The sequence below is a fragment of the Ovis aries genome, chromosome 12, assembly GCF_016772045.2.
Source record: "Ovis aries strain OAR_USU_Benz2616 breed Rambouillet chromosome 12, ARS-UI_Ramb_v3.0, whole genome shotgun sequence".
In the NCBI taxonomy this organism is placed as follows: Eukaryota; Metazoa; Chordata; class Mammalia; order Artiodactyla; family Bovidae; genus Ovis; species Ovis aries.
Window position 1 is genome coordinate 43,670,129 of NC_056065.1, and position 20,671 is coordinate 43,690,799.

Below are 20,671 nucleotides of genomic sequence, written 5' to 3' on the forward strand. Positions count from 1 at the left end.
ACTGTAAGTGCTTCAGAGTCATTCTGCCCAGGCCAGGCTGCCCTGGTTATAGGAAAGTCCCTCATCCACGATGCCTCAGACTGAAGACACATGGTTTTGGCCGTGCCATGGCCTCCCTTCACATTGTCATCTTCTGTAAGCAGAAGGGCAAGGGTCGTCAAAGGGAGAGAGCTGCCCACTCTCAGAGCCATACATTGCAGGATGGGGACCCAAGGGTGGTGGTGGTTGTTCAGTTGTTAAGTCATGTGCAACTTTTTGCGACCCCATGAACTGCAGCACTCCAGGCTTCCTTGTCCATCACCAAGTCCGGGAGCTTGCTCAAACTCATGTCCGTTGAGTCAGTGATACCATCCAATCATCTCATCCTGTATGCCCCACCTTCTCCTGCCCTCAATCTTTCCCAGCATCATGGTCTTTTCCAATGAGTTGGCTCTTCACATCAGGTGGCTTGGCCAATACTTTGAGTATTGGAGCTTCAGTGTCAGTCCTTCCAATGAATATTCAGGGTTGATTTCCTTTTCTGATCTCCGTGCTGTCCAAAGGACTCTCAACAGGTGGGTACCCCTGGAAATGCTGCCCTCTGGGCACTCACTCACTGCCCTTTCCCCCCAACCCCAGGTTCTGGCATCATCAAGTGACTCATTCTCCTTCCAAACACGGGGATTGGGATGAAGCGATAAATTGCCTGGGCATTAGCAAACCCCTTCCCTGGAGTTACTGACAATAGAGAAGATGAGGAGGAGCCTAGTATTGAAGGAAGTGGAAAGGGATTGCAGACCTGGGGGAATAAAGAGGAAAACAAGGTTCCCAAAAGAGAAGAAGTCACTTCAAAGAAGGGGTAATGGGTCCACTGGCAAACTGCCCTCATTCTGGCTATGCCTGAGAGTGCCTGGACACTTATCTGCCGTCTGGGCGGGAGCCGCAAGGCACCCAGCCACGCTCCTGTGGGTTTTTCCTGCAGCCGGGCTCAGCTTTATGAAACACAGATGATTCCTAGAAGTCGTTGGCAATGGGTAAGTGCTGTTAACATTACTATTTACAGCCAACAATTCAGAGTTGATTCCAAAAAAATTAGGCTCTACAAATCAGTTTGATATTTCAACCTTTGCTTTTTTTTTTTTTTTGGCTGCCACTACATGACATATGAGAGCTAGTTTCCCAAACCAGCGATTGAACCCTGGCCCTTGGTGGTGAAAGCCCAGAGTCCTAGCCACTGGACCACCAGGGAGTTCCCAACCAACCTTTGCTTTTAAATGAGTGTGACTTCAAGTTGGCAGTTCTGAAACGTTTTGGCCTCAGCATCTCTCTACACTCATAAAATTATTGAGGATTCTAAGGAGTTTTGGCTCACATGTGTTATTTTGATCAATATTTACCACATTAGAAATTGCAACTAAGAATTTAAATTAATTCATTTTAAAATAGCAATAATAAGCCCATTACATGTCTTTATGAAAATAATTCTAAGACCAAAAAAATTTAGTGGTATTGCTTTACATTTTCGCAAATCTCTTAAATGTCTGGCTAAATAGAAGATAGCCAGTCTCAAACCTACTTTTGTGTTCTCTTGGTGTGATGTCAGCAGGTGTGGGATTGCTGAAAAACTCATCAGAGAAGGAGAATAAAAAGGACAACTAATATCTTAGGATGGTTCTGAAGATAGTTTTGATCTCACAGAACCCCAGGTGTCAGGAACCCCTGTGTCCTTAGGTCATACTTGGAGAACTCTAGTGGAAGCCTAATCCATTTGCCATTCATTTCTTCATGTTTTTCCTGAAAAGTCCAGAAAGGGTGTCATCAAACTCTGTGGTACTTTGACACTCCTATAAATGAAGTAAGTGGCCACTCTAACCAAGGGGTACAGGGTGAGTGCAGCTCAGACCCCCAGATGCTCAGTTAGCTGGTTTGCTGTTAGTCAAGGTCTTTGATAAAAACACTTTCACTAATGGAATTTAAACTTTGAAAGTCACTTCTCTACCAGCATTTGGGGAACCTGATCTCTTTACAGCCTCCAGTGTTTGTCTCTCCAGTGTTGCTCTTATTAAGCTGTGAAGCACTTGGCCTCAAGATGCGGTCACTAGGGCCTGAATGATGAGTGGGCACTTCCAGGGCCTCAGTTGCTCCACAGCCCTTTGGGCACTGGGCCTGCAGAGTCCCTCCCCACCCACCCACAAGACATCTAAGAGCTGCTCTAAAGACTGTCCCTCTTTGCTCTGAAAATCAGAAAGAATTGATATTAATTAATGAAAGATGATGTCCTTTTTAAAATACTGAGCAGAGATGTCCTTGGGCAGAATGCAGAGCTTGAAAACTTGGCCATCAGTGTCCTATCTCAGGGCTGTCAGACACCCTCCTGTCACCAGCAGCTCCAGCCTCCCCTCACCCCACACGTTTTCCCTTGGTCTCCCTGTGGTCAGAGCCTCCCTCTCAGACCCCACGTCTTGCTGAGCATCATCTTGCCTCTGGCTCTGTGTACGGTGTTTGGAACAGTGACAACCCATCAAGGAGCTCAAACCAGTCAATCCTAAAGGAAATCAACCTTGAATAATCATTGGAAGGACTGATGCTCAAGCTGAAGCTCCAATACTTTGGCCTCCTGATGTGAAGAGCTGATTCTTTGGAAAAGACCCAGGTGCTGGGAAAGATTGAGGGCAGGAGGAGAAGAGGGCAGCAGAGGATGAGATGGTTGGATGGCATCGCCGACTCAATGGACATGAGCTTGAGTAGACTCTGGGAGACAGTGAAGGACAAGGAAGCCTGGAGTGCTGCAGGAGTCAGACATGACTTAGTGACTGAACAACAACCCATCTGACCTTCCCAGATCCTCAACCTCTCATCGGGCTTCTCTGAGAATTAAATGAGATAATACATGTGAAAATACTTTGGAGTCTATAAAATTAAATTCCAGCTATTCATAAGGGGATCAGACTGTAGTAAGACAGGAAAACTGACAAGTTCAAATACTGAGGATTCAGAAACAGTTCAGACCTTACACAAATCCCAGGATACAGTTGGTATTGAGTATTAGTCACTCTCGGGTCCGACTCTTTGCAACCCCATGGACTGTAGCCCACCAGGCTCAGGATTCTTTACGTTGAACCACCAAGAAAGCCGCAATAAATACTGGTCCGCAATAAATATTGAAGTGGTTTTTTTTTTTGTTTTTTTTTTTTTGGTAATGCCTAATGGCGTATTATGCTCAGTTGTGTCTGACTCTTTGCGACCCCATGGAGTGGTTTGCTATTCCCTTCTCCAGGGGATCTTCCCAACCCAGGGATCAAACCTAGGTCTCCTGCATTGACAGGAAGATTCTTTACCACTATCAGCTCTTATTGAAAAATAAAGCTTGTACTTCAATGTCTGTGCATCAGCTTATTGTATAAATAAGAAAGTCAAGCTGGCGGGCAGGCCTTTTGTTAACAGGTTTTCCCTCACAAGGAGCAAGAGAGGAGAGATTGTCCAGAACACACCTGGGCTTTTCCTCTCCGAAACCACACTAGTAGGGAGGGAATTCCTGAGGTCCTGCTGGCCTGTGTCCCCAGGTGACACCAGTCTGGAAGCTACAACACTGAACTTCTTCTATCAGGCCATTTTCTCTTAATGTCTAAAGGACTAAGAATTGCAAAAGGTGATGTTTGCTTACTCTTGTAATTTTGAGAAAGTTTCAGCCCAACTATTATGATTGCTAAGGGCTTCCCAGGTGGCACAGTGGTAAAGAATCCACCTGCAATGTAGGAGACATGGGTTTGATCCCTGGGTGGGGAAGGTCCCCTGGAGGAGGAAATGGCAACCCACTCCAGTATTCTTGAAAATCTCATGGACAGAGATGCTTGGCCGGCTACAGTCCTTGGGGTTGCAAAGAGTCGGACGTGACTTAGCGACTGAGCACGACGACGATGTGATTGCCAAGGAAAATAAATGTATTTGAAGACACAGCTTGTCTCTGCCAGACCACTGTTTCCAGATCGTGTCTTTACTTCCACCCCCTCTCCCAGGTCTGTCTTCCAATGTTGTCCCCATGTACTTAGGGGAGCTGGCCCCTAAGAACTGGAGGGGTGCCCTGGGGGTGGTGCCCCAGCTCTTTATCACCATCGGAATCCTTGTGGCCCAGATCTTTGGTCTTCGGAGTCTCCTGGCAAACGAAGAAGGTGAGTTCGGGATGCCTCCAGACCATTAGGCCGCTCCTATGAGCTGGTCTTTTCTGTAAACCATGAGGCAGGGCTCAGCACTGCAGAGCCCTGAGCCCACAGTGCGGAGGTGGTGGTTGTGCTGAGCAGGCCTGAACAGGTTGGTGGGGACACATAGAACGATGTTCTCTGGCCCCTCTTGGGACACATAGGAGAGGGCTTTGAGGGAGCAGGCTGAGCTGCTGTCTGAGTGGCTGCTAGACCCGGGGCCCAGTAATGAAGGCAGCCAGGGTGCCAGACTCTATGTCTAAGGCTTCCAGCACCCCTGCACTGGGGCCTCCTGGCAACTCAGCTGCCCAGGGACTTGTGGTCATCCCACTGCAGACCAGGAAAGAGGGTCACAAGACCCAGCCCCCGTGGAGGTGGTGGTGAGTCTCAGGGCCAGCATCCACCCCAGACCTGGACTCCAGAGCCACACCCCTTGCCCCACGATCCTGGCGCCTGGCACATAGTAGGTGCACAGTAACTCATAACTGTCACTGTGTTTGCATGACTTCCCTTTTCTTTGTCTTAGGTCTCAAAACTCTGAAGGGAAATCACCACTAATAAAGCACCAATCAAAACATATAAAGTACTAGTCATGGGCCAGACACAAAGCCTTTTATATTAATTCATTTAATCTTCCAAACAACCTATGAGCATGTACTGTTACTGTACCCATTTTACAGCTGTAGACCCTGAGGCCGGGAAAGATTGTATCACATATCCAAGGTGTCGTTAGGACACAAATGCAGACAGTGCAGGCCTGGGTCGGAGTTTTAACTATCCTCTCTTCCACCTTACAATCACCCTTGTAAGGATCTGGGACCAGGAGTGAAGCAGCTAGGTTCCTGTCTCCCAGTGATGGCGCATAACCAGCCAGCAGGGCCCAGAAAACCCTGGCACCTTTCAAGTACTCTGTGATATGTGGGGAAAGAGCCATAGGTCCACCCAGGGAGAGGGGCTCAGAGAGGGTCTGGGCTGGGAGAAGTAGGACCAGCATTCCAGTGTGAGCAGAGAGGCCAGGAGTGTGAAGTTCTTTGTGCGACCAGGGAGCTGCAGATATCCTGGTGACCTCTCACTTTGTCCCTCCATCCTTCACTGTGACTATTCAGCCATTGCAACCTCCCCCAGGCAGAGCATGGAGGGCAGGGCTTGGCCTGACTCATCTTAGAATCTCCAGCACAATTCATGGCACATAATAGGTGCTCACTGAAGAAGGAAGAAAGGCAGGAAGGCCAGAAGAGAAGAGTGTCAGAGTTTATGGAAGCGAGGGGCATAGGAGGTGAGCAGCCATAGCACAAAGGCTGCAATGAAGTCCGGGGTAGGTCAAGATCAGAACCAGGTGTCTGGATGTGGCAGGGACACTGAGACCTGGTGAGAAGAATTTCACGTAGTGGTTGGGAGGGGGGCCAGAGGGCAGACAGCAGCCCGAATGGCAGGCAGTTCCACGCTTGCTGTAATCTATGCAAGGGTGATGGAAGCGGAACTCAGATCAGCTAGGCCCTGGATTTGGAGCCAAGAGGTGGGAGGAGCTTGGGAGGATGGTGGTTCGGGTTTCAACATGCCTGAGTTCCTATCTCAGCTTTTCTCCCAAATAACTCATCTTGGGGTGAGGGAGCTGCACCCTCCATGCCTCAGTGTTGGCAGATGTAAAATGAGGTTGACTCTGGTACCTGCCATCTGAGGTTGCTGTGACAGGGAGTGGGCTACAGGTGAAAAGTAATCATAATAGTGCCTGGCACACAGATGTCCAAGCTTATCACTTTCTGCAAATCCTAGGAGAAGAGGGAGTGAGTCAGGCATTCACAGCTCCTAGAAGGAGCCTGAACCACTCATTCAGTTACTTTAAATAGTTTTATTTATATATTTATTTTTAGCTGTGCTGGGTCTTCGTTGCAGCCCGGGCTTTTCTCTAGTTGCAGTGAGCAGAGATTCCTCTCTTGTTGCGATGTACTGGCTTCTCATTGCGGAGCACGGGCTGTAGGGTGCATGGGCTTCAGTAGTTGCAGCTCCTGGGCTCTAGGGCACAGGCTCAGCAGTTGTGACCCATGGTCTTAGTTGCTGCACCGCATGTGGAATCCTCCCGTCCAGGGAGGGAGCCCGTATCTCCTGCATTGGCAGGCAGACTCTCCTCCACTAAGCCATCAGGGAAGCCCTGAAAGTGAAGTCGCTCAGTCGTATCCAACTCTTTGCGACCCCGTGGACTGTAGCCCACCAGGCTCCTCAGTCCATGGGATTCTCCAGGCAAGAATACTGGAGTGGGGTGCCATTTCCTTCTCTAGGGGATCTTCCCGACCCAGGGATCGAACCCGTGTCTCCCGCATTGCAGGCAGACGTTTTACCATCTTGAGCCACCAGGGATGCCCTATTTAACCATTTTTATTGGTGGTCTAGCAGGAGCTAGTGATGCTGGACACCACACAGGCTCTAACCCAGCAGTCGTGCTCAGGAGTGTGCTGGGGCCACCAGGATACCAGAAGGAGAATGGGCCAAGCAGCACTGATTATAGAAGGAAAACCCAGAAACAAGGCAAACCATCGCCCATAAACAATGGTTCATTTGTGGATCCAGAACTAGAACTGACTGGCTCCCTGTGTGCCCCTCAATCACGGCCTTCTCACCCCTAAAGGGAGCCGTTGTGCCAACACTTATCATTGTGCCCACACTTATCATTGTGTCCACACTTATCATTGTGCCCACACTTATCATTGTGCCCACACTTATCATTGTGCCCCTGTTCTTCCCTGTAGTGTCACCACTTTTTTAGAAGATAGAGCTAATGTCTGTCGCTGGATTTAATACAGTGGGACCACATGGTGTGGAACCACGCTGCACCAAACACCACATTAGTGTGACAGGCTCCTGTCCTGACTTGCTTCATTTTCAGCACAGTATAAAATTCCACCTGATGAGTGAACCATCATTTATGGATGATGGTTTGCCTTGTTTCTGAGTTTCCCTTCTTAATCAGTGCTGCTTGGCCCATTCTCCTTCTGGTATCCTGGTGGCCCAGGCACACTGCTGAGCACGACTGCTCGGTTAGAGCCTGTGTGGTGTCCAGCATCACTAGCTCCTGCTAGACCATCTCCTAAAGATGCCACATGTCCACACAGCATGTGGAGACTTCCCACCTGCCCACATTCTCACCAGCACTTGATATCATCTGAATTTTTCACTTTGTTCAGCTGGTAGGTGTACTACAGAGCACACCTGAGCTCGTTTGCTCAGGTCGTGTCTGACTCATTGCAACCCCAGGGTAGGTGGGCAGTAGTTATTCATCATTATCCGTTCTCTAACTGTTTAGAGTGGCCACTCTTCATTAGGTACCATCCTAGGGGTTGGCAGACACAGGGATGAAAAAGACAAGATCTTGTCCCCATCCCCTGTGTTCCAGACCCAAAGATAACCAATCAGGATAAAAGGCCAGAGCAGCCAACAGGGCTCCACCTGGCTGGAGGCAGAGGCAAGCTGGAGCGAGGCCGGGTCTGGGGCGCTGGGATCAGCTCTCTGGTCACACTGGTTTCCTTGCAGGCTGGCCCATCCTCCTCGGATTGACTGGGATCCCCGCCGTGCTGCAGCTCCTCTTCCTGCCCTTCTTCCCTGAGAGCCCCAGGTACCTGCTGATTCAGAAGAAAGATGAAGAAGCTGCCAAACGCGGTGAGGCTTTCCCTTGAGTCGAGGACAAGGGACTGAGGTTCCAGCATCTTTTCAGGAGGGATGGGGGTGGGCACCGTGGTCCAGGCCATGACTCGCCCTCTGCTCGCTGCCCCCAGCTCTGAGGAGGCTGCGTGGCTGGCACGATGTGGACGCGGAGATAGAGGAGATCCTGGAGGAGGACAGGGCTGAGAAGGCTGCGGGCTTCATCTCCGTGCTGAAGCTGTTCAAGATGAGGTCCCTGCGGTGGCAGGTCATCTCCATCATTGTCCTGATGGCAGGCCAGCAGCTCTCCGGAGTGAATGCGGTAGGGAGCAGGTGTTGGGGTGGGGGTGGAGCTCGGCCTGGACAATGGCGGGTGCGGGGGACACCCCGAGAGGTCCAGGTGGTGGCCTGGCAGGCCTCACCTCGGTTTCCTTCTAGATCTACTACTACGCAGACCAGATTTACCTGAGCGCCGGGGTGAAAGAGGACGATGTCCAGTATGTGACGGCAGGCACTGGTGCTGTCAACGTGCTGATAACCGTCTGCGCCGTGAGTATCCCAGAAGCCAAGTCCCCGTCTGCCACCAGGGATGGAGGGCACCTTGAGGGGGCAGGTGGTCTCAGCCCAGGAAGGAGCCGAGATCTGGGTGGCAATGTGCCCCTTGGTCCCTTCATCTCTAACTTCTGGGCTGTCCTCAGATGACAGCCTGTCTCTCCTGATGGGCAGCCTATGACTCCCAAAGATGGAGACCCCACCCACTATGCTGGAAGCTACCCTGTGAGAGGTGGCTCTTCTCCAGTCTTATACATTGGGGGTCACTACCTGTGCCAGGGCTGCCGTGTGATAAACAGGGCCCCTGGACTGGCCATTCAAGGACACACACACACACACACACACACACACACACACACACACACACACACGAGAAGGTGGGTGCACAGCCCACCCAGCTCTCATTGTGCCGTGCTCACTCACTCAGTCGTGTCTGGCTCTTTGCGACCCCATGGACTGTAGCCCACCAGGCTCCTCTGTCCGTGGGATTCTCCAGGCAAGAATACTGGAGTGTAGCTGCCCCTTTAGAAAGGTGTTGTGTGGAACATGGAAGTGGGGCTGCCCAGAAAGGCCGGTCGGGGCAGGGAAGTGGCGGGGCTTGGGGTGGCCCCACAGCCTGCTGAGCCTCCCACTTTTCCTCACCCTTTCCCTCCAGATTTTCGTGGTGGAACTTATGGGGAGGAGATTCCTACTCCTCCTGGGCTTCTCTGTCTGTTTCACTGCCTGCTGCGTGCTGACGGGTGCCTTGGCTATGCAGGTGAGGAAGGCGGGGCCTGGGGTGCAGCCATCCACCTGGGCCCTTCTGTGCATGCTTATCATCACGATGAGTCAGCTGCTTGGGGTCAGCCCTCCACCTGCCCCAGCGACCCACTGTTCATTTACAGTGGATATTCCAGAGGCATGCAGGTGGCGCTGCCTGTTGAAGAAGGTGCCAGGGGGCCTCCTTCCCAACTCAGGCAGAGCGACTGGCCCTCTGGGAGACAAGAGTCCTGATGGTCCCAACCCAGGTTGTCTCTGCTTTGGGTGTGATTCAGCTCTTTTTCCTTTCCACAGGACGTGATATCCTGGATGCCCTATGTCAGCATCGCCTGTGTCATCTCCTACGTCATAGGGCATGCCCTTGGGCCCAGTATGTACCCCAGAGCTGATTCAATGGTTTCACTGCCCCTCTTCTGTACCACCAGCTTAGAAACTTCTGGTCTGAGCTCCTTAGAGAGGCTCCAGGGAGGGCTAGATTCGGCCCTGAATGGCTTCTGTGCTACATTCTTGGGGCTGAGGGGTTTGGGCAGAGCATGACAAGAGGGAGGACAGTAGAGCAGCCTGTGTAGGCTGGAACACAGTGCCCATGTATGTGGTGGGCAGAGATCTTTATGGATGGTCATGGACCCGTTTTGGGGACATCACAGGATGTCACCTATTGTGCCCGAGTCTTGGTAGATGCCTTCTCACACTGCCTCTCCGCAAGATCAGGAGTCCTGGAGACACACTTGCTCTGCCTTGAGCCAGAGGCCTCTGGAACCTTACATGGGTAGGGCTCCAGGACCCGTGGTGGGCTTGCTTGGCCAACAGAGAAGTCAGCTATCCCTGTTCCTCCTCAGGTCCCATCCCCGCACTGCTCGTCACTGAGATCTTCCTGCAGTCCTCCCGGCCAGCTGCCTACATGGTGGCGGGTACTGTTCACTGGCTCTCCAACTTCACTGTGGGCTTGGTCTTCCCATTCATCCAAGTAAGTGTGACCCAGGGCCCCAGAGGCACAAGACACTCAAGCAGTGTCTTGATAACCTTTTCAAACATGTGGACCCTCTCCCCTCCCACAGGTGGGCCTTGGAGCTTACAGTTTCGTCATTTTTGCTGTGGTATGTCTTCTCACCACCGTCTACATCTTCCTGATCATCCCGGAAACCAAGTCCAAGACCTTCGTAGAAATCAATCAGATCTTCATCAAGATGAACAAAGTGCCAGGGGTGCACCCAGAAAAGAGGAGCTAAAGGAGTTTCCACCCTCGACTGCAAGGCAGACACTTGAGAGGAGGAGCCCATCAATAGGATCTGTGTAGACCTTCTCTCCTACTCTATGAATCCAGAATAAGGACAAGTTCAGCATGGAATGCAGGCACTGATGGGACTGTCCAAAGGGCTTCTGTGCAGTTCTTAAAGCCAGGCTGTCTCTTTCTAGATTGACCTATCACCAACCCTGACACATGGTGGGCAGCTGTCCCTCAACCATCCTGGTATTACAGGACCATGGCATTGCTTCTGTATACTCAATAAGACAAATATAATCACTTTTCACCAAGATGTTCTGTGTTTCTGTGAGCAGGTAGAAGGTGGGGGCATTCCCTGCTCCTCCAAGTAGCTTGGTTGCACTAAAGTGTCAGCCCCTTGAGGGCAGGGGTTTGCCCAGCTTTGTTTATCCTGGAATCCCCACTGCCTTGAAGAGCCTGGTATGGAAGAGGCCCTCGAACAATACTTGCTGAAAGAAGGGGAGAAGTGAGTGATGAGGTGGTTACAACGTTGTGATTTTTAAAATTTAAGATTGAGGAAACTTCTGCATGTCTTCAGGTGCGTAGTGAGCACTGAGGGGTCCTGAAGATGAGATGAGAAGAGAGTAGGGAGAAGGAGGGAGTGCCCCCAAACACATGGCAGAGCTGGAGGCTTTTCTTAGAGGTGTGCGTGTGTGAAGAGGGCATATACAAAATGGTGGATGAAACCAAGGCATGGGAAAGGAAAGTGTAGGGACCACCTACTGAAAGGCCTCTGGCAGGATGTGAAATCTCCCGGGAGTTGGGAGGTAGAGACCAGGGGCAGGGTGGGACAGAGGTGGAGTTGGGAGCAACTTTCTTGGGGGTGAAATGGGGATTCCCCAGGTGGTGTGTTCCATGACTTACAAAAGTAGTGAGGGCCCAAATGAATTAAAAAGCACAATGCTGTGATTGAACCATCCTTACCTTCTGCTGCAGGGACCTACAGTGTGAGGGGGCAGAGAAAACAACTGTAGATAGCGGCTCTCAACACTGAGGAGCAACAAGGCTGGACTGTCAGAAGCGAAGGAGCTATGCCATTATTAACTCAGCTCATGCTACCTGGAGGACGCCTGACCCAGGAGAGGCCCTGGAGTTCATGATTCTGTGGATCTATTCTCTGGAGTCAACCTTGGTTCTGTCATTTAGTAATTGTGCAGCTTGGGCGACCACCTTGGTTTTTCTGTACCTCGATTTTTCTCTTCTGTTGTATGCTAAGTCACTTCGCTTGTGTCCCAACACTCTGTGACCCTGTGGATTATAGACTGCCAGTCTCCTCTGTCCATAGGATGCTCTAGGCAAGAATACTGGAGTGGGTTGCCATTTCCTTCTCTGGGGAGTTTCCCAACCCAGGGATTGAATTGGAGTCTCTTGTGTCTCCTGCATTGGCAGATGGGTTCATTACCAATAGTGCCACCTGCGAAATCCTGGTGGCTCAGATGGTAAGGAATCTGTCTAATGCAGGAGACCTGTGTTTGATCCCTGGGTCTGGAAGATCCACTGGAGAAGGAAATGGTTACCTATTCCAGTATTCTTTCTGGAGAATCCCATGGACAGAGGAGCCTGGTGAGCTACAATCCATGGGGTCTCAAAGAGTGAGACACGATTGAGCAACTAACACTTTCTTCTGATGAGCTAATCATAAATGTCTCATATGGTTGGTTGTGAGAAGTAAATAATATGCTTGTAGTGTTTAAATCAGTTGTAGTTTAGTCACTAAATCATGTCCAACTCTTTTGCAACCTCATGGATCATAGCCCACCAGGTTCCTCTTCCATGGGATTTTGCAGGCCCTGGAAGTGGGTTTATTACTGGAGTAGGTTGCCCTTTCCTTTTCCAAGGGATCTTCCCAACCCAGGAATTGATTACATGTCTCTACCTTGCAGACATATTCTTACTGCTGAGCCACTAGGGAAGCCAGTGCCTGACTTGTGTTAAGCACTTAGTTATTTTTCAGTGCTTGGGAATAAGCATTGATCTGGAAGACAAATAAACCCACAGATAAAATACAGTGAGAGATCACTATACACATAAATGGATTTAACAAGTAAGTGGATGGCAGGTGCTGGGAACTAGCTCACTGTTGCAGTGGAAATTACAGATAAGCCAAGAGAGAGGGTTTAGGATGGTCCATATGGTAATAGACTAGAGTTGGAGATGTGGTTTAGCCGAATATAGACACAGATGGCTACACATAGGAATATTTACAGATCCGTGGATTTCTATGGGTTAGTCAAATACAACAGAAGAAAGGTATGGGCCTGATGCTATGGCTGCACAGAAGGAAGATGGGGACTTAGGAAAGACAAAAAGGATTTCTCCAGGTGGAGAAGATGCCACAGGGGAGAGGCTGGTTGTGCCAGGTGAGGAAGGGCACAGAGACATGCGGAGGGGTTGAGGGGAAGGCCGGATTGCTTGTTGTGAAAGTGAAGGCAGAAAGCCTGAACAAGATTCTGTGGGTCCCTGTGAGCCACACTGAGCCTGAACCTTGTCCTGAAGATGAGTCTGGCTTTAGATGGCTGTTGAGTTTCAGGGACGTCCATGGCAGTAACAAGACTGGGTGGGACTTGGGGAGGGAGGCCTACTGGAGAAGAATAATGAGGGCTCTGCAAAGCCAGCAGTGCAGGGGGGTGGTGGTGGGGCAGATGAGAGCAAGAACTCAGCGAGACTCGGTGGGATTCCGGAGCCTCCACAGGTCTGGGGTCCCTGCCAGGTTTCTAACTGGGGCCGATAGGAAGTGGCTTGGGGAACTGAGTGGCAGCTTTGGCGAGAAGACAGTTAACATTCTTGGACCTGTTGAGATGGGGAGCTCATCTCCCAAGAAAGATGCCTAGAAGGAAGACCTCCCTTCTCCTGATATTTTCTAATGTAAAATGACTCTTTAAATTGCAAATTAGTCCAGGACAGTCTGACTCAAGTCAGCCAATGACTTCCCATTATGTTCAGAATAAAACCCCCAGTCCTCTCAGCCTGCTCAGTATCTATGTGCCTGCTACCTCCTTCCTCTCCCTTTCTGCTCCAACTCCACCGACCTCTCGTCACTCCCCAAACCATGGTCAGCCCTCTTTCGCTTCAGGATGTTTGCATCAGGCTGGTGCTTGTACAGGCTCTCTCATGGCTGGCCACCTCCATCACCCAAGGAGGCCTTCTACCTCCCCGGATGTGCACAGTCATCCCCACCCAAGATGTGAGGTGTGCAGGCACTCCTCAGCCAAGATGTATCTTCAAGTGAAGGCTTCCGGGAGGAGCAAGACTTATCATGGCCTGGCATTATCAGGTGACTTTTTGACCCCTAAGGAGCCTTTCTGCACATGTGTAGTGTCCCCAGAAAGCAGGGGTAGGGGTGGGGAAGTGGGAGGGAGGGAGTGAAGATTGCTTAGTCCTTTACCGAAACAGGATTTTTCCCCTCTCTGTTCCTGCCATGGCTGTTATCGTAAGGTGTTTACAAGAGCTAAAGCCTGGCTGCTTACCCCGTTTCTGTTGTTACTTCTATTTCAGAGGAGGCTGATTGTAAATGCCTTACCTGGAGCCCGCCTATCTCTTGTCTCAGGAAATGCAAACTGGAGGCTAATTGTTAAGTATCCACCCTGAAGCCCACTTCTTCCTGCACCATGAAATGCAACTGGAGGCCAGAGGTAAATGCCTAATCTGGAACCCATCTATCTCCTGCCTTAAGCTGAGCCTCCAAGAATGGGTGAGATTTTTCCTAGATTCCACATATATATGTTAATATTCTCTCTCTCTCTCTCTCTCTCTCTCTCTCTCAATATATATATATATATATATACTCTTTCTGACTTCTTTTTCTCTGTATAACAGGTTCTGGTGTCACTCACCTCAGTTCAACCTGACTCAAATTCATTTCTTTTTATGGCTGAGGAATATTGCATTGTATAAATGTACCATGGGGGGAGAAAGGGTGGGGCAAATTGAGAAAGCAGCATTGACTTATATACACCACCATGTGTGAAATAACTAGCTAGTGGGAAGCTGCTGCATAACACAGGGAGCTCAGCCTGGTTCTCTGTGATGATCTAGAGGGGTGGAATGAGGGGTGGGGGTGGGAGAGAGGCTCAAGAGGGAAGGGATATACGTATAGTTATGGCTGATTCACATTGCTGTATGGCAGAAACCAACACAACACTATAAAGCAACTATCCTCCAATTAAAAATAATTTTTAAAAAAATGCATGATTGATACAGCCATCATTGAGAATGGTATGGAGATTCTTTTAAAAACTAGGAATAAAGCTACCATATGTCCCAACAATCCCACTACTGGGTATATACCTTGAAGAAATCAAAATGGAAAAAGACATGTGTACCCCAATGTTCATCACAGCACTATTTAGAATAGCCAGGACATGGAGGCAACCTAGATGTCCATCAACAGACGAATGGATAAAGAAGTTGTAGTACATACACACATTGGAATATTACTCGGCTATAAAAAGGAGCACATTTGACTCAGTTCTAATGAGGTGGATAAATCTAGAGTCTATTAGACAGAGTGAAGTAAGTCAGAAAAAGAAAGACAAATATCGTATACCAACCCAGGAGCGGTGGCTGCGCAGGCGCAGGAGGGCCTAGAGGAGTTATCCCATGTTGAAGGTCAGGAATGGCGGCGGTAAGGAGATACCCCTCGTCCAAGGTAAGGAGCAGCGGCTATTGCTTTGCTGGAGCAGCCGTGAAGAGATACCCCATGCCCAAGGTAAGAGAAACCCAAGTAAGATGGTAGGTGTTGCAAGAGGGCACCAGAGGGCAGACACACTGAAACCATACTCACAGAAAAATAGTCAATCTTATCACAGTAGGACCACAGCCTTGTCTAACTCAATAAAACCAAGCCATGCCTGCGGGGTAACCCAAGACAGGCGGGTCATTGTGGAGAGGTCTGACAGAACGTGGTCCACCGGAGAAGGGAATGGAAAGCCACTTCAGTATTCTTGCCTTGAGAACCCCATGAACAGTATGAAAAGGCAAAATGATAGGATACCAAAGAGGAACTCCCCAGGTCATTAGGTGCCCAATATGCTACTGGAGATCAGTGGAGAAGTAACTCCAGAAAGAATGAAGGAATGGAACTAAAGCAAAAACAATACCCAGTTGTGGATGGGACTGGTGATAGAAGCAAGATCTGATGCTGTAAAGAGCAATATTGCATAGGAACCTGGAATGTCAGGTCCATGAATCAAGGCCAACTGGAAGTGGTCAAACAAGAGATGGCAAGTGTGAATGTCACCATTCTAGGAATCAGCAAACTAAAATGGACTGGAATGGGTGAATTTACCTCAGATGACCATTATTATCTACTACTGTGGGAAGGAATCCCTCAGAAGAAATGGAGTAGCCATCATGGTCAACAAAAGAGTCCAAAATGCAGTACTTGGATGCAATCTCAAAAATGACAGAATGATCTCTGTTCGTTTCCAAGGCAAACCATTCAATATCACGGTAATCCAAGTCTATGCCCCAAGCAGTAACGCTGAAGAAACTGAAGTTGAACGGTTTTATGAAGACCTACAAGACCTTTTAGAACTAACACCCAAAAAGATGTCCTTTTCATTATAGGGGACTGGAATGCAAAAGTAGGAAGTCAAGAAACACCTGGAATAACAGGCAAATTTGGCCTTGGAATGCGGAATGAAGCAGGGCAAACACTAATAGAGTTTTGCCAAGAAAATGCACTGGTCATAGCAAACAGCCTCTTCCAACAACACAAGAGAAGACTCTACACATGGACCTCACCAGATGGTCAACACCGAAATCAGATTGATTATATTCTTTGCAGCCAAAGATGGAGAAGCTCTATACAGTCAACAAAAACAAGACCAGGAGCTGACTGTGGCTCAGATCATGAACTCCTTATTACCAAATTCAGACTTAAATTGAAGAAAGTAGGGAAAACCGCTAGACCATTCAGGTATGACCTAAATCAAATCCCTTATGATTACACAGTGGAAGTGAGAAATAGATTTAAGAGCCTAGATCTGATAGATAGAGTGCCTGATGAGCTATGGAATGAGGTTCGTGACATTGTACAGGAGACAGGGATCAAGACCATCCCCGTGGAAAAGAAATGCAAAAAAGCAAAATGGCTGTCTGGGGAAGCCTTACAAATAGCTGTGAAAAGACGAGAGGCAAAAAGCAAAGGAGAAAAGCAAAGATATAAGCATCTGAATGCAGAGTTCCAAAGAATAGCAAGAAGAGATAAGAAAGCCTTCTTCAGCAATCAATGCAAAGAAATAGAGGAAAAGAACAGAATGGGAAATACTAGAGATCTCTTCAAGAAAATTAGAGATATCAAGGGAACATTTCATGCAAAGATGGGCTCGATGAAGGACAGAAATGGTATGGACCTAACAGAAGCAGAAGATACTAAGAAGAGGTAGCAAGAATACACAGAAGAACTGTACAAAAAAGATCTTCATGACCCAGATAATCATGATGATGTGATCACCAATCTAGAGCCAGACATCTTGTAAAGTGAAGTCAGGTGGGCCTTAGAAAGCATCACTGCGAACAAAGCTAGTGGAGGTGATGGAATTCCAGTTGAGCTATTTCAAATCTTGAAAGATGATGCTGTGAAAGTGCTGCACTCAATATGCCAGCAAATTTGGAAAACTCAGCAGTGGCCATAGGACTGGAAAAGGTCAGTGTTCATTCCAATCCCAAAGAAAGGCAATGCCAAAGAATGCCCAAACTACTGCACAATTGCACTCATCTCACATGCTAGTAAAGTAATGCTCAAAATTCTCCAAGCCAGGCTTCAGCAATATGTGAACTGTGAACTCCCTGATGTTCAAGCTGGTTTTAGAAAAGGCAGAGGAACCAGGGATCAAATTGCCAACATCCGCTGGATCATGGAAAAGCAAGAGAGTTCCAGAAAAACATCTATTTCTGCTTTAATGACTATGCCAAAGCCTTTGACTGTGTGGATCACAATAAACTGTGGAAAATTCATCAAGAGATGGGAATACCAGACCACCTGACCTGCCTCTTGAGAAATCTGTATGCAGGTCAGGAAGCAACAGTTAGAACTGGACATGGAACAACAGACTGGTTCTAAATAGGAAAAGGAGTACATTAAGGCTGTATATTGTCACCCTGCTTATTTAACTTCTATGCAGAGTACATCATGAGAAACGCTGGACTGGAAGAAACACAAGCTGGAATCAAGATTGCTGGGAGAAATATCAATAACCTCAGATATGCAGATGACACCACCCTTATGGCAGAAAGTGAAGTGGAGCTAAAAAGCCTCCTGATGAAGGTGAAAGAGGAGAGTGAAAAAGTTGGCTTAAAGCTCAACATTCAGAAAACGAAGATCATGGCATCTGGTCCCATCACTTCATGGGAAATAGATGGGGAAACAGTGTCAACAGTGTCAGACTTTATATTTTTGGGCTCCAAAATCACTGCAGATGGTGACTGCAGCCATGAAATTAAAAGACACTTACTCCTTGGAAGAAAAGTTATGACCAACCTAAATAGTATATTCAAAAGCAGAGACATTACTTTGCCGACTAAGGTCTGTCTAGTCAAGGCTATGGTTTTTCCTGTGGTCATGTATGGATGTGAGAGTTGGACTATGAAGAAGGCTGAGCGCCGAAGAATTGATGCTTTTGAACTGTGGTGTTGGAGAAGACTCTTGAGAGTCCCTTGGACTGCAAGGAGGTCAAACCAGTCCATTCTGAAGGAGATCAGCCCTGGGATTTCTTTGGAAGGAATGATGCTAAAGCTGAAACTGCATACTCTGGCCACCTCATGTGAAGAGTTGACTCATTGGAAAAGACTGATGCTGAGAGGGATTAGGGGCAGGAGGAGAAAGGGACGACCGAAGATGAGATGGCTGGATGGCATCACGGACTTGATGGACAGGAGTCTGAGCGAACTCCAGGAGATGGTGATGAACAGGGAGACCTGGCATGCTCTGATTCATGGGGTTGCAAAGAGTTGGACACGACTGAGTGACTGAACTGAACTGAACTGAACTGAACACATGTATATGGAATCTGGAGGGCTCCCCAGGTGATGCTAGTAGAAAAGAACATGCCTGCCAATGCAGGAGATGTAAGAGATGCAGGTTCAGTCCCTAAGTTGGGACGATCCCCTGGAGGAGGGCATGGCAACCCCTCCAGTGTTTTTGCCTGGAGAATCCCATGGACAGAGAAGCCTGGCACGCTACACACAGTATATGGGATCACACAAAGCCAGATATGACTGAAGCAACTTAGCACACATGCACGGACTCTAGAAAGATGGTACTGATGAACCCATCTACAGGGCAACAACAGAGACACAGATGTAGAGCACAGACTTGTGGACACGAGGAAGGGGAGGGATGAATCGAGAGAGTAGCATTGAAACGTATACAGTATCATATGTAAAATTAGGTAGCCAATGGAAATTTGCTGTATGACACAGTCCAGTGCTCTGTGACAACCTAGAGGGGTGGTAATAGGGTGCGAAGTGGGAGGGAGGTTCAAGAAGCAGGGGACATATGTATACCTATGATTGATTCATGTTGATACATGGCAGAAATCAACACCCTATTGTAAAGCAGTTATCCTCCAATTAAAAAGAAAAAAGAATGGTAAGATTTGTACAGGAAGGGAGCATAAGATGTTTGGAGGGTCATGGAGAAGGGAGCATCATACATCAAGGACATTCATTCATTCAACAGATATTTGTTGAGCACCTACTATGAGCAGTGGATGTAATGGATATGATGGTAAAAAGTAACAGTAAACACTTAGGGTCATTTTATATAGTGTTCAGGATAAAGTGGTGGAGAGTGCAGGGCAAGGGGTAGCAGTTACTTTCGAAAGGGTGTGCCTAGTGAGGACGTCTCCAAGGAGGTGACATTTGACTTGAGACCTGCGAGAGGTATGATTCAAGCAGAAGGAATAGCAGGAAGAAGCTTGGTTTTGCCATCAGCTTGACCTTGTTGTCGCAGTTGACTCAGAGAAAAGGAGAACCATACAGTGTTTAATCAGTGTTAGTAGACTAGGGGCATTGTGACTAGACATTGTGATTTCTGCCAAAAGAATACAGAATTCAGGTGATGAAGCAAAGCAAAGAAAACAAAACAAAACTAGCATTTTGAGGAACAAATGGAGAGAGAACTGTGGTCAACTAACCCTGAGATGGGAGATTGTTGTGGATTATTCAAGTGCAGTTAATGTAACACAAGGGACAGGAAGAACCAGAAAGATGGCAGTGTCAACTACAAATTGGCCCTTACCAAGGGCATCGCCAACGAGTGAACAACAAAGGCCTTTGCCATCGGCCTCTACGGAGATTGAACCCCACGCTGCCATAGCTGCTGACCTTCAACAACTCCAGAGGGAGTTCAGGGTGGAGCAAGGCACTCTGTGCTCCAGGGAATCTAGTGGGACAGGTCTTTAGATAGTTGGATGTTTTTAGGAAAAGATTCAATGATAATGCTTGCATCTCCTCATGTATAAATAGAGAAGCACTAAATCCCTTCACAGTGCCATCAGACCCTCACGACTAACAAAAAACTTTTTGTAAAATGAGTGCTTTATGGCATTGAACGCCCCCTTCACCAAACCCTTATGTGTTGACCTTCCCCCACTGCCGCTTTGGAGCAGTCTCTCAGATATTTGAGATGCTATCTCCTGGGCTGCAGTCCTCATTTTGCCCCAGATAAAACTTCAAGCAACTCTCAAGTTGAACATCTTTTTTAGTTGACAGCAGCATGAGAAACACTCAGTCTGATGCTGTTGGCCTTGAGGATGGAGGAAGGTTTCTAGAAGCTGGAAAAGGCAGAGAAATGGATTTTCCCTTACAGGCTCCAGAGAGGAACACAGCTCTGCTGACACCTGATTTTAGCCCACTGAGACCCTTGTCAGACTCATGACCTCCAGAATTGTAAGTTAATACATTTGTGTGACTTTAATCCAATAAATTTGTGGTAATTTTTTACAGCAGCCACAAGAAATTATTCAGTTCAGTTCAGTCGTGTCCAACTCTTTGTGACCCCCATGGACTCCAGCACGCCAGGCTTCCCTGTCCATCACCAACTCCCGGAGCTTGCTCAAACTCATGTCCATCGAGTCAGTGATGCCACCCAACCATCTCATCCTCTGTCATCCCCCTCTCTTGCCTTCAGTAGATCTTGATACAGTACTGAGAAGTGGGGGAAACTATAACAAATACCTAAAAACATGGAAATGGCTTTGGCCTTGGGCAATGGAAAGAAGCTGAAAGTGCTCTCAGGACCGTGACAGAAAAACCTAGTTTGCCTTGGACAGACCTTGTAGAA

The 20,671-nt window shown here is 48.3% G+C and overlaps 1 protein-coding gene across 2 annotated transcripts in view; it reads left to right on the forward strand.

The window, feature by feature from the left end:
* The window catches only part of LOC114108606 (solute carrier family 2, facilitated glucose transporter member 5-like), a 54,921-nt gene extending 44,266 nt beyond the window's left edge, over window positions 1-10,655 (forward strand). For both annotated transcript variants that reach the window (XM_027975669.3, XM_027975670.2), the window contains exons 5-12: window positions 3,996-4,148; window positions 7,701-7,826; window positions 7,943-8,130; window positions 8,247-8,357; window positions 9,016-9,117; window positions 9,414-9,489; window positions 9,959-10,086; window positions 10,178-10,655. In XM_027975669.3, coding sequence (XP_027831470.1) covers window positions 3,996-4,148; window positions 7,701-7,826; window positions 7,943-8,130; window positions 8,247-8,357; window positions 9,016-9,117; window positions 9,414-9,489; window positions 9,959-10,086; window positions 10,178-10,348 — 1,055 coding nt within the window. In that variant the 3' untranslated portion in view covers window positions 10,349-10,655. The remainder of the gene's footprint in view (window positions 1-3,995; window positions 4,149-7,700; window positions 7,827-7,942; window positions 8,131-8,246; window positions 8,358-9,015; window positions 9,118-9,413; window positions 9,490-9,958; window positions 10,087-10,177) is intronic.
* The last annotated feature ends 10,016 nt before the right edge of the window (window positions 10,656-20,671 follow it).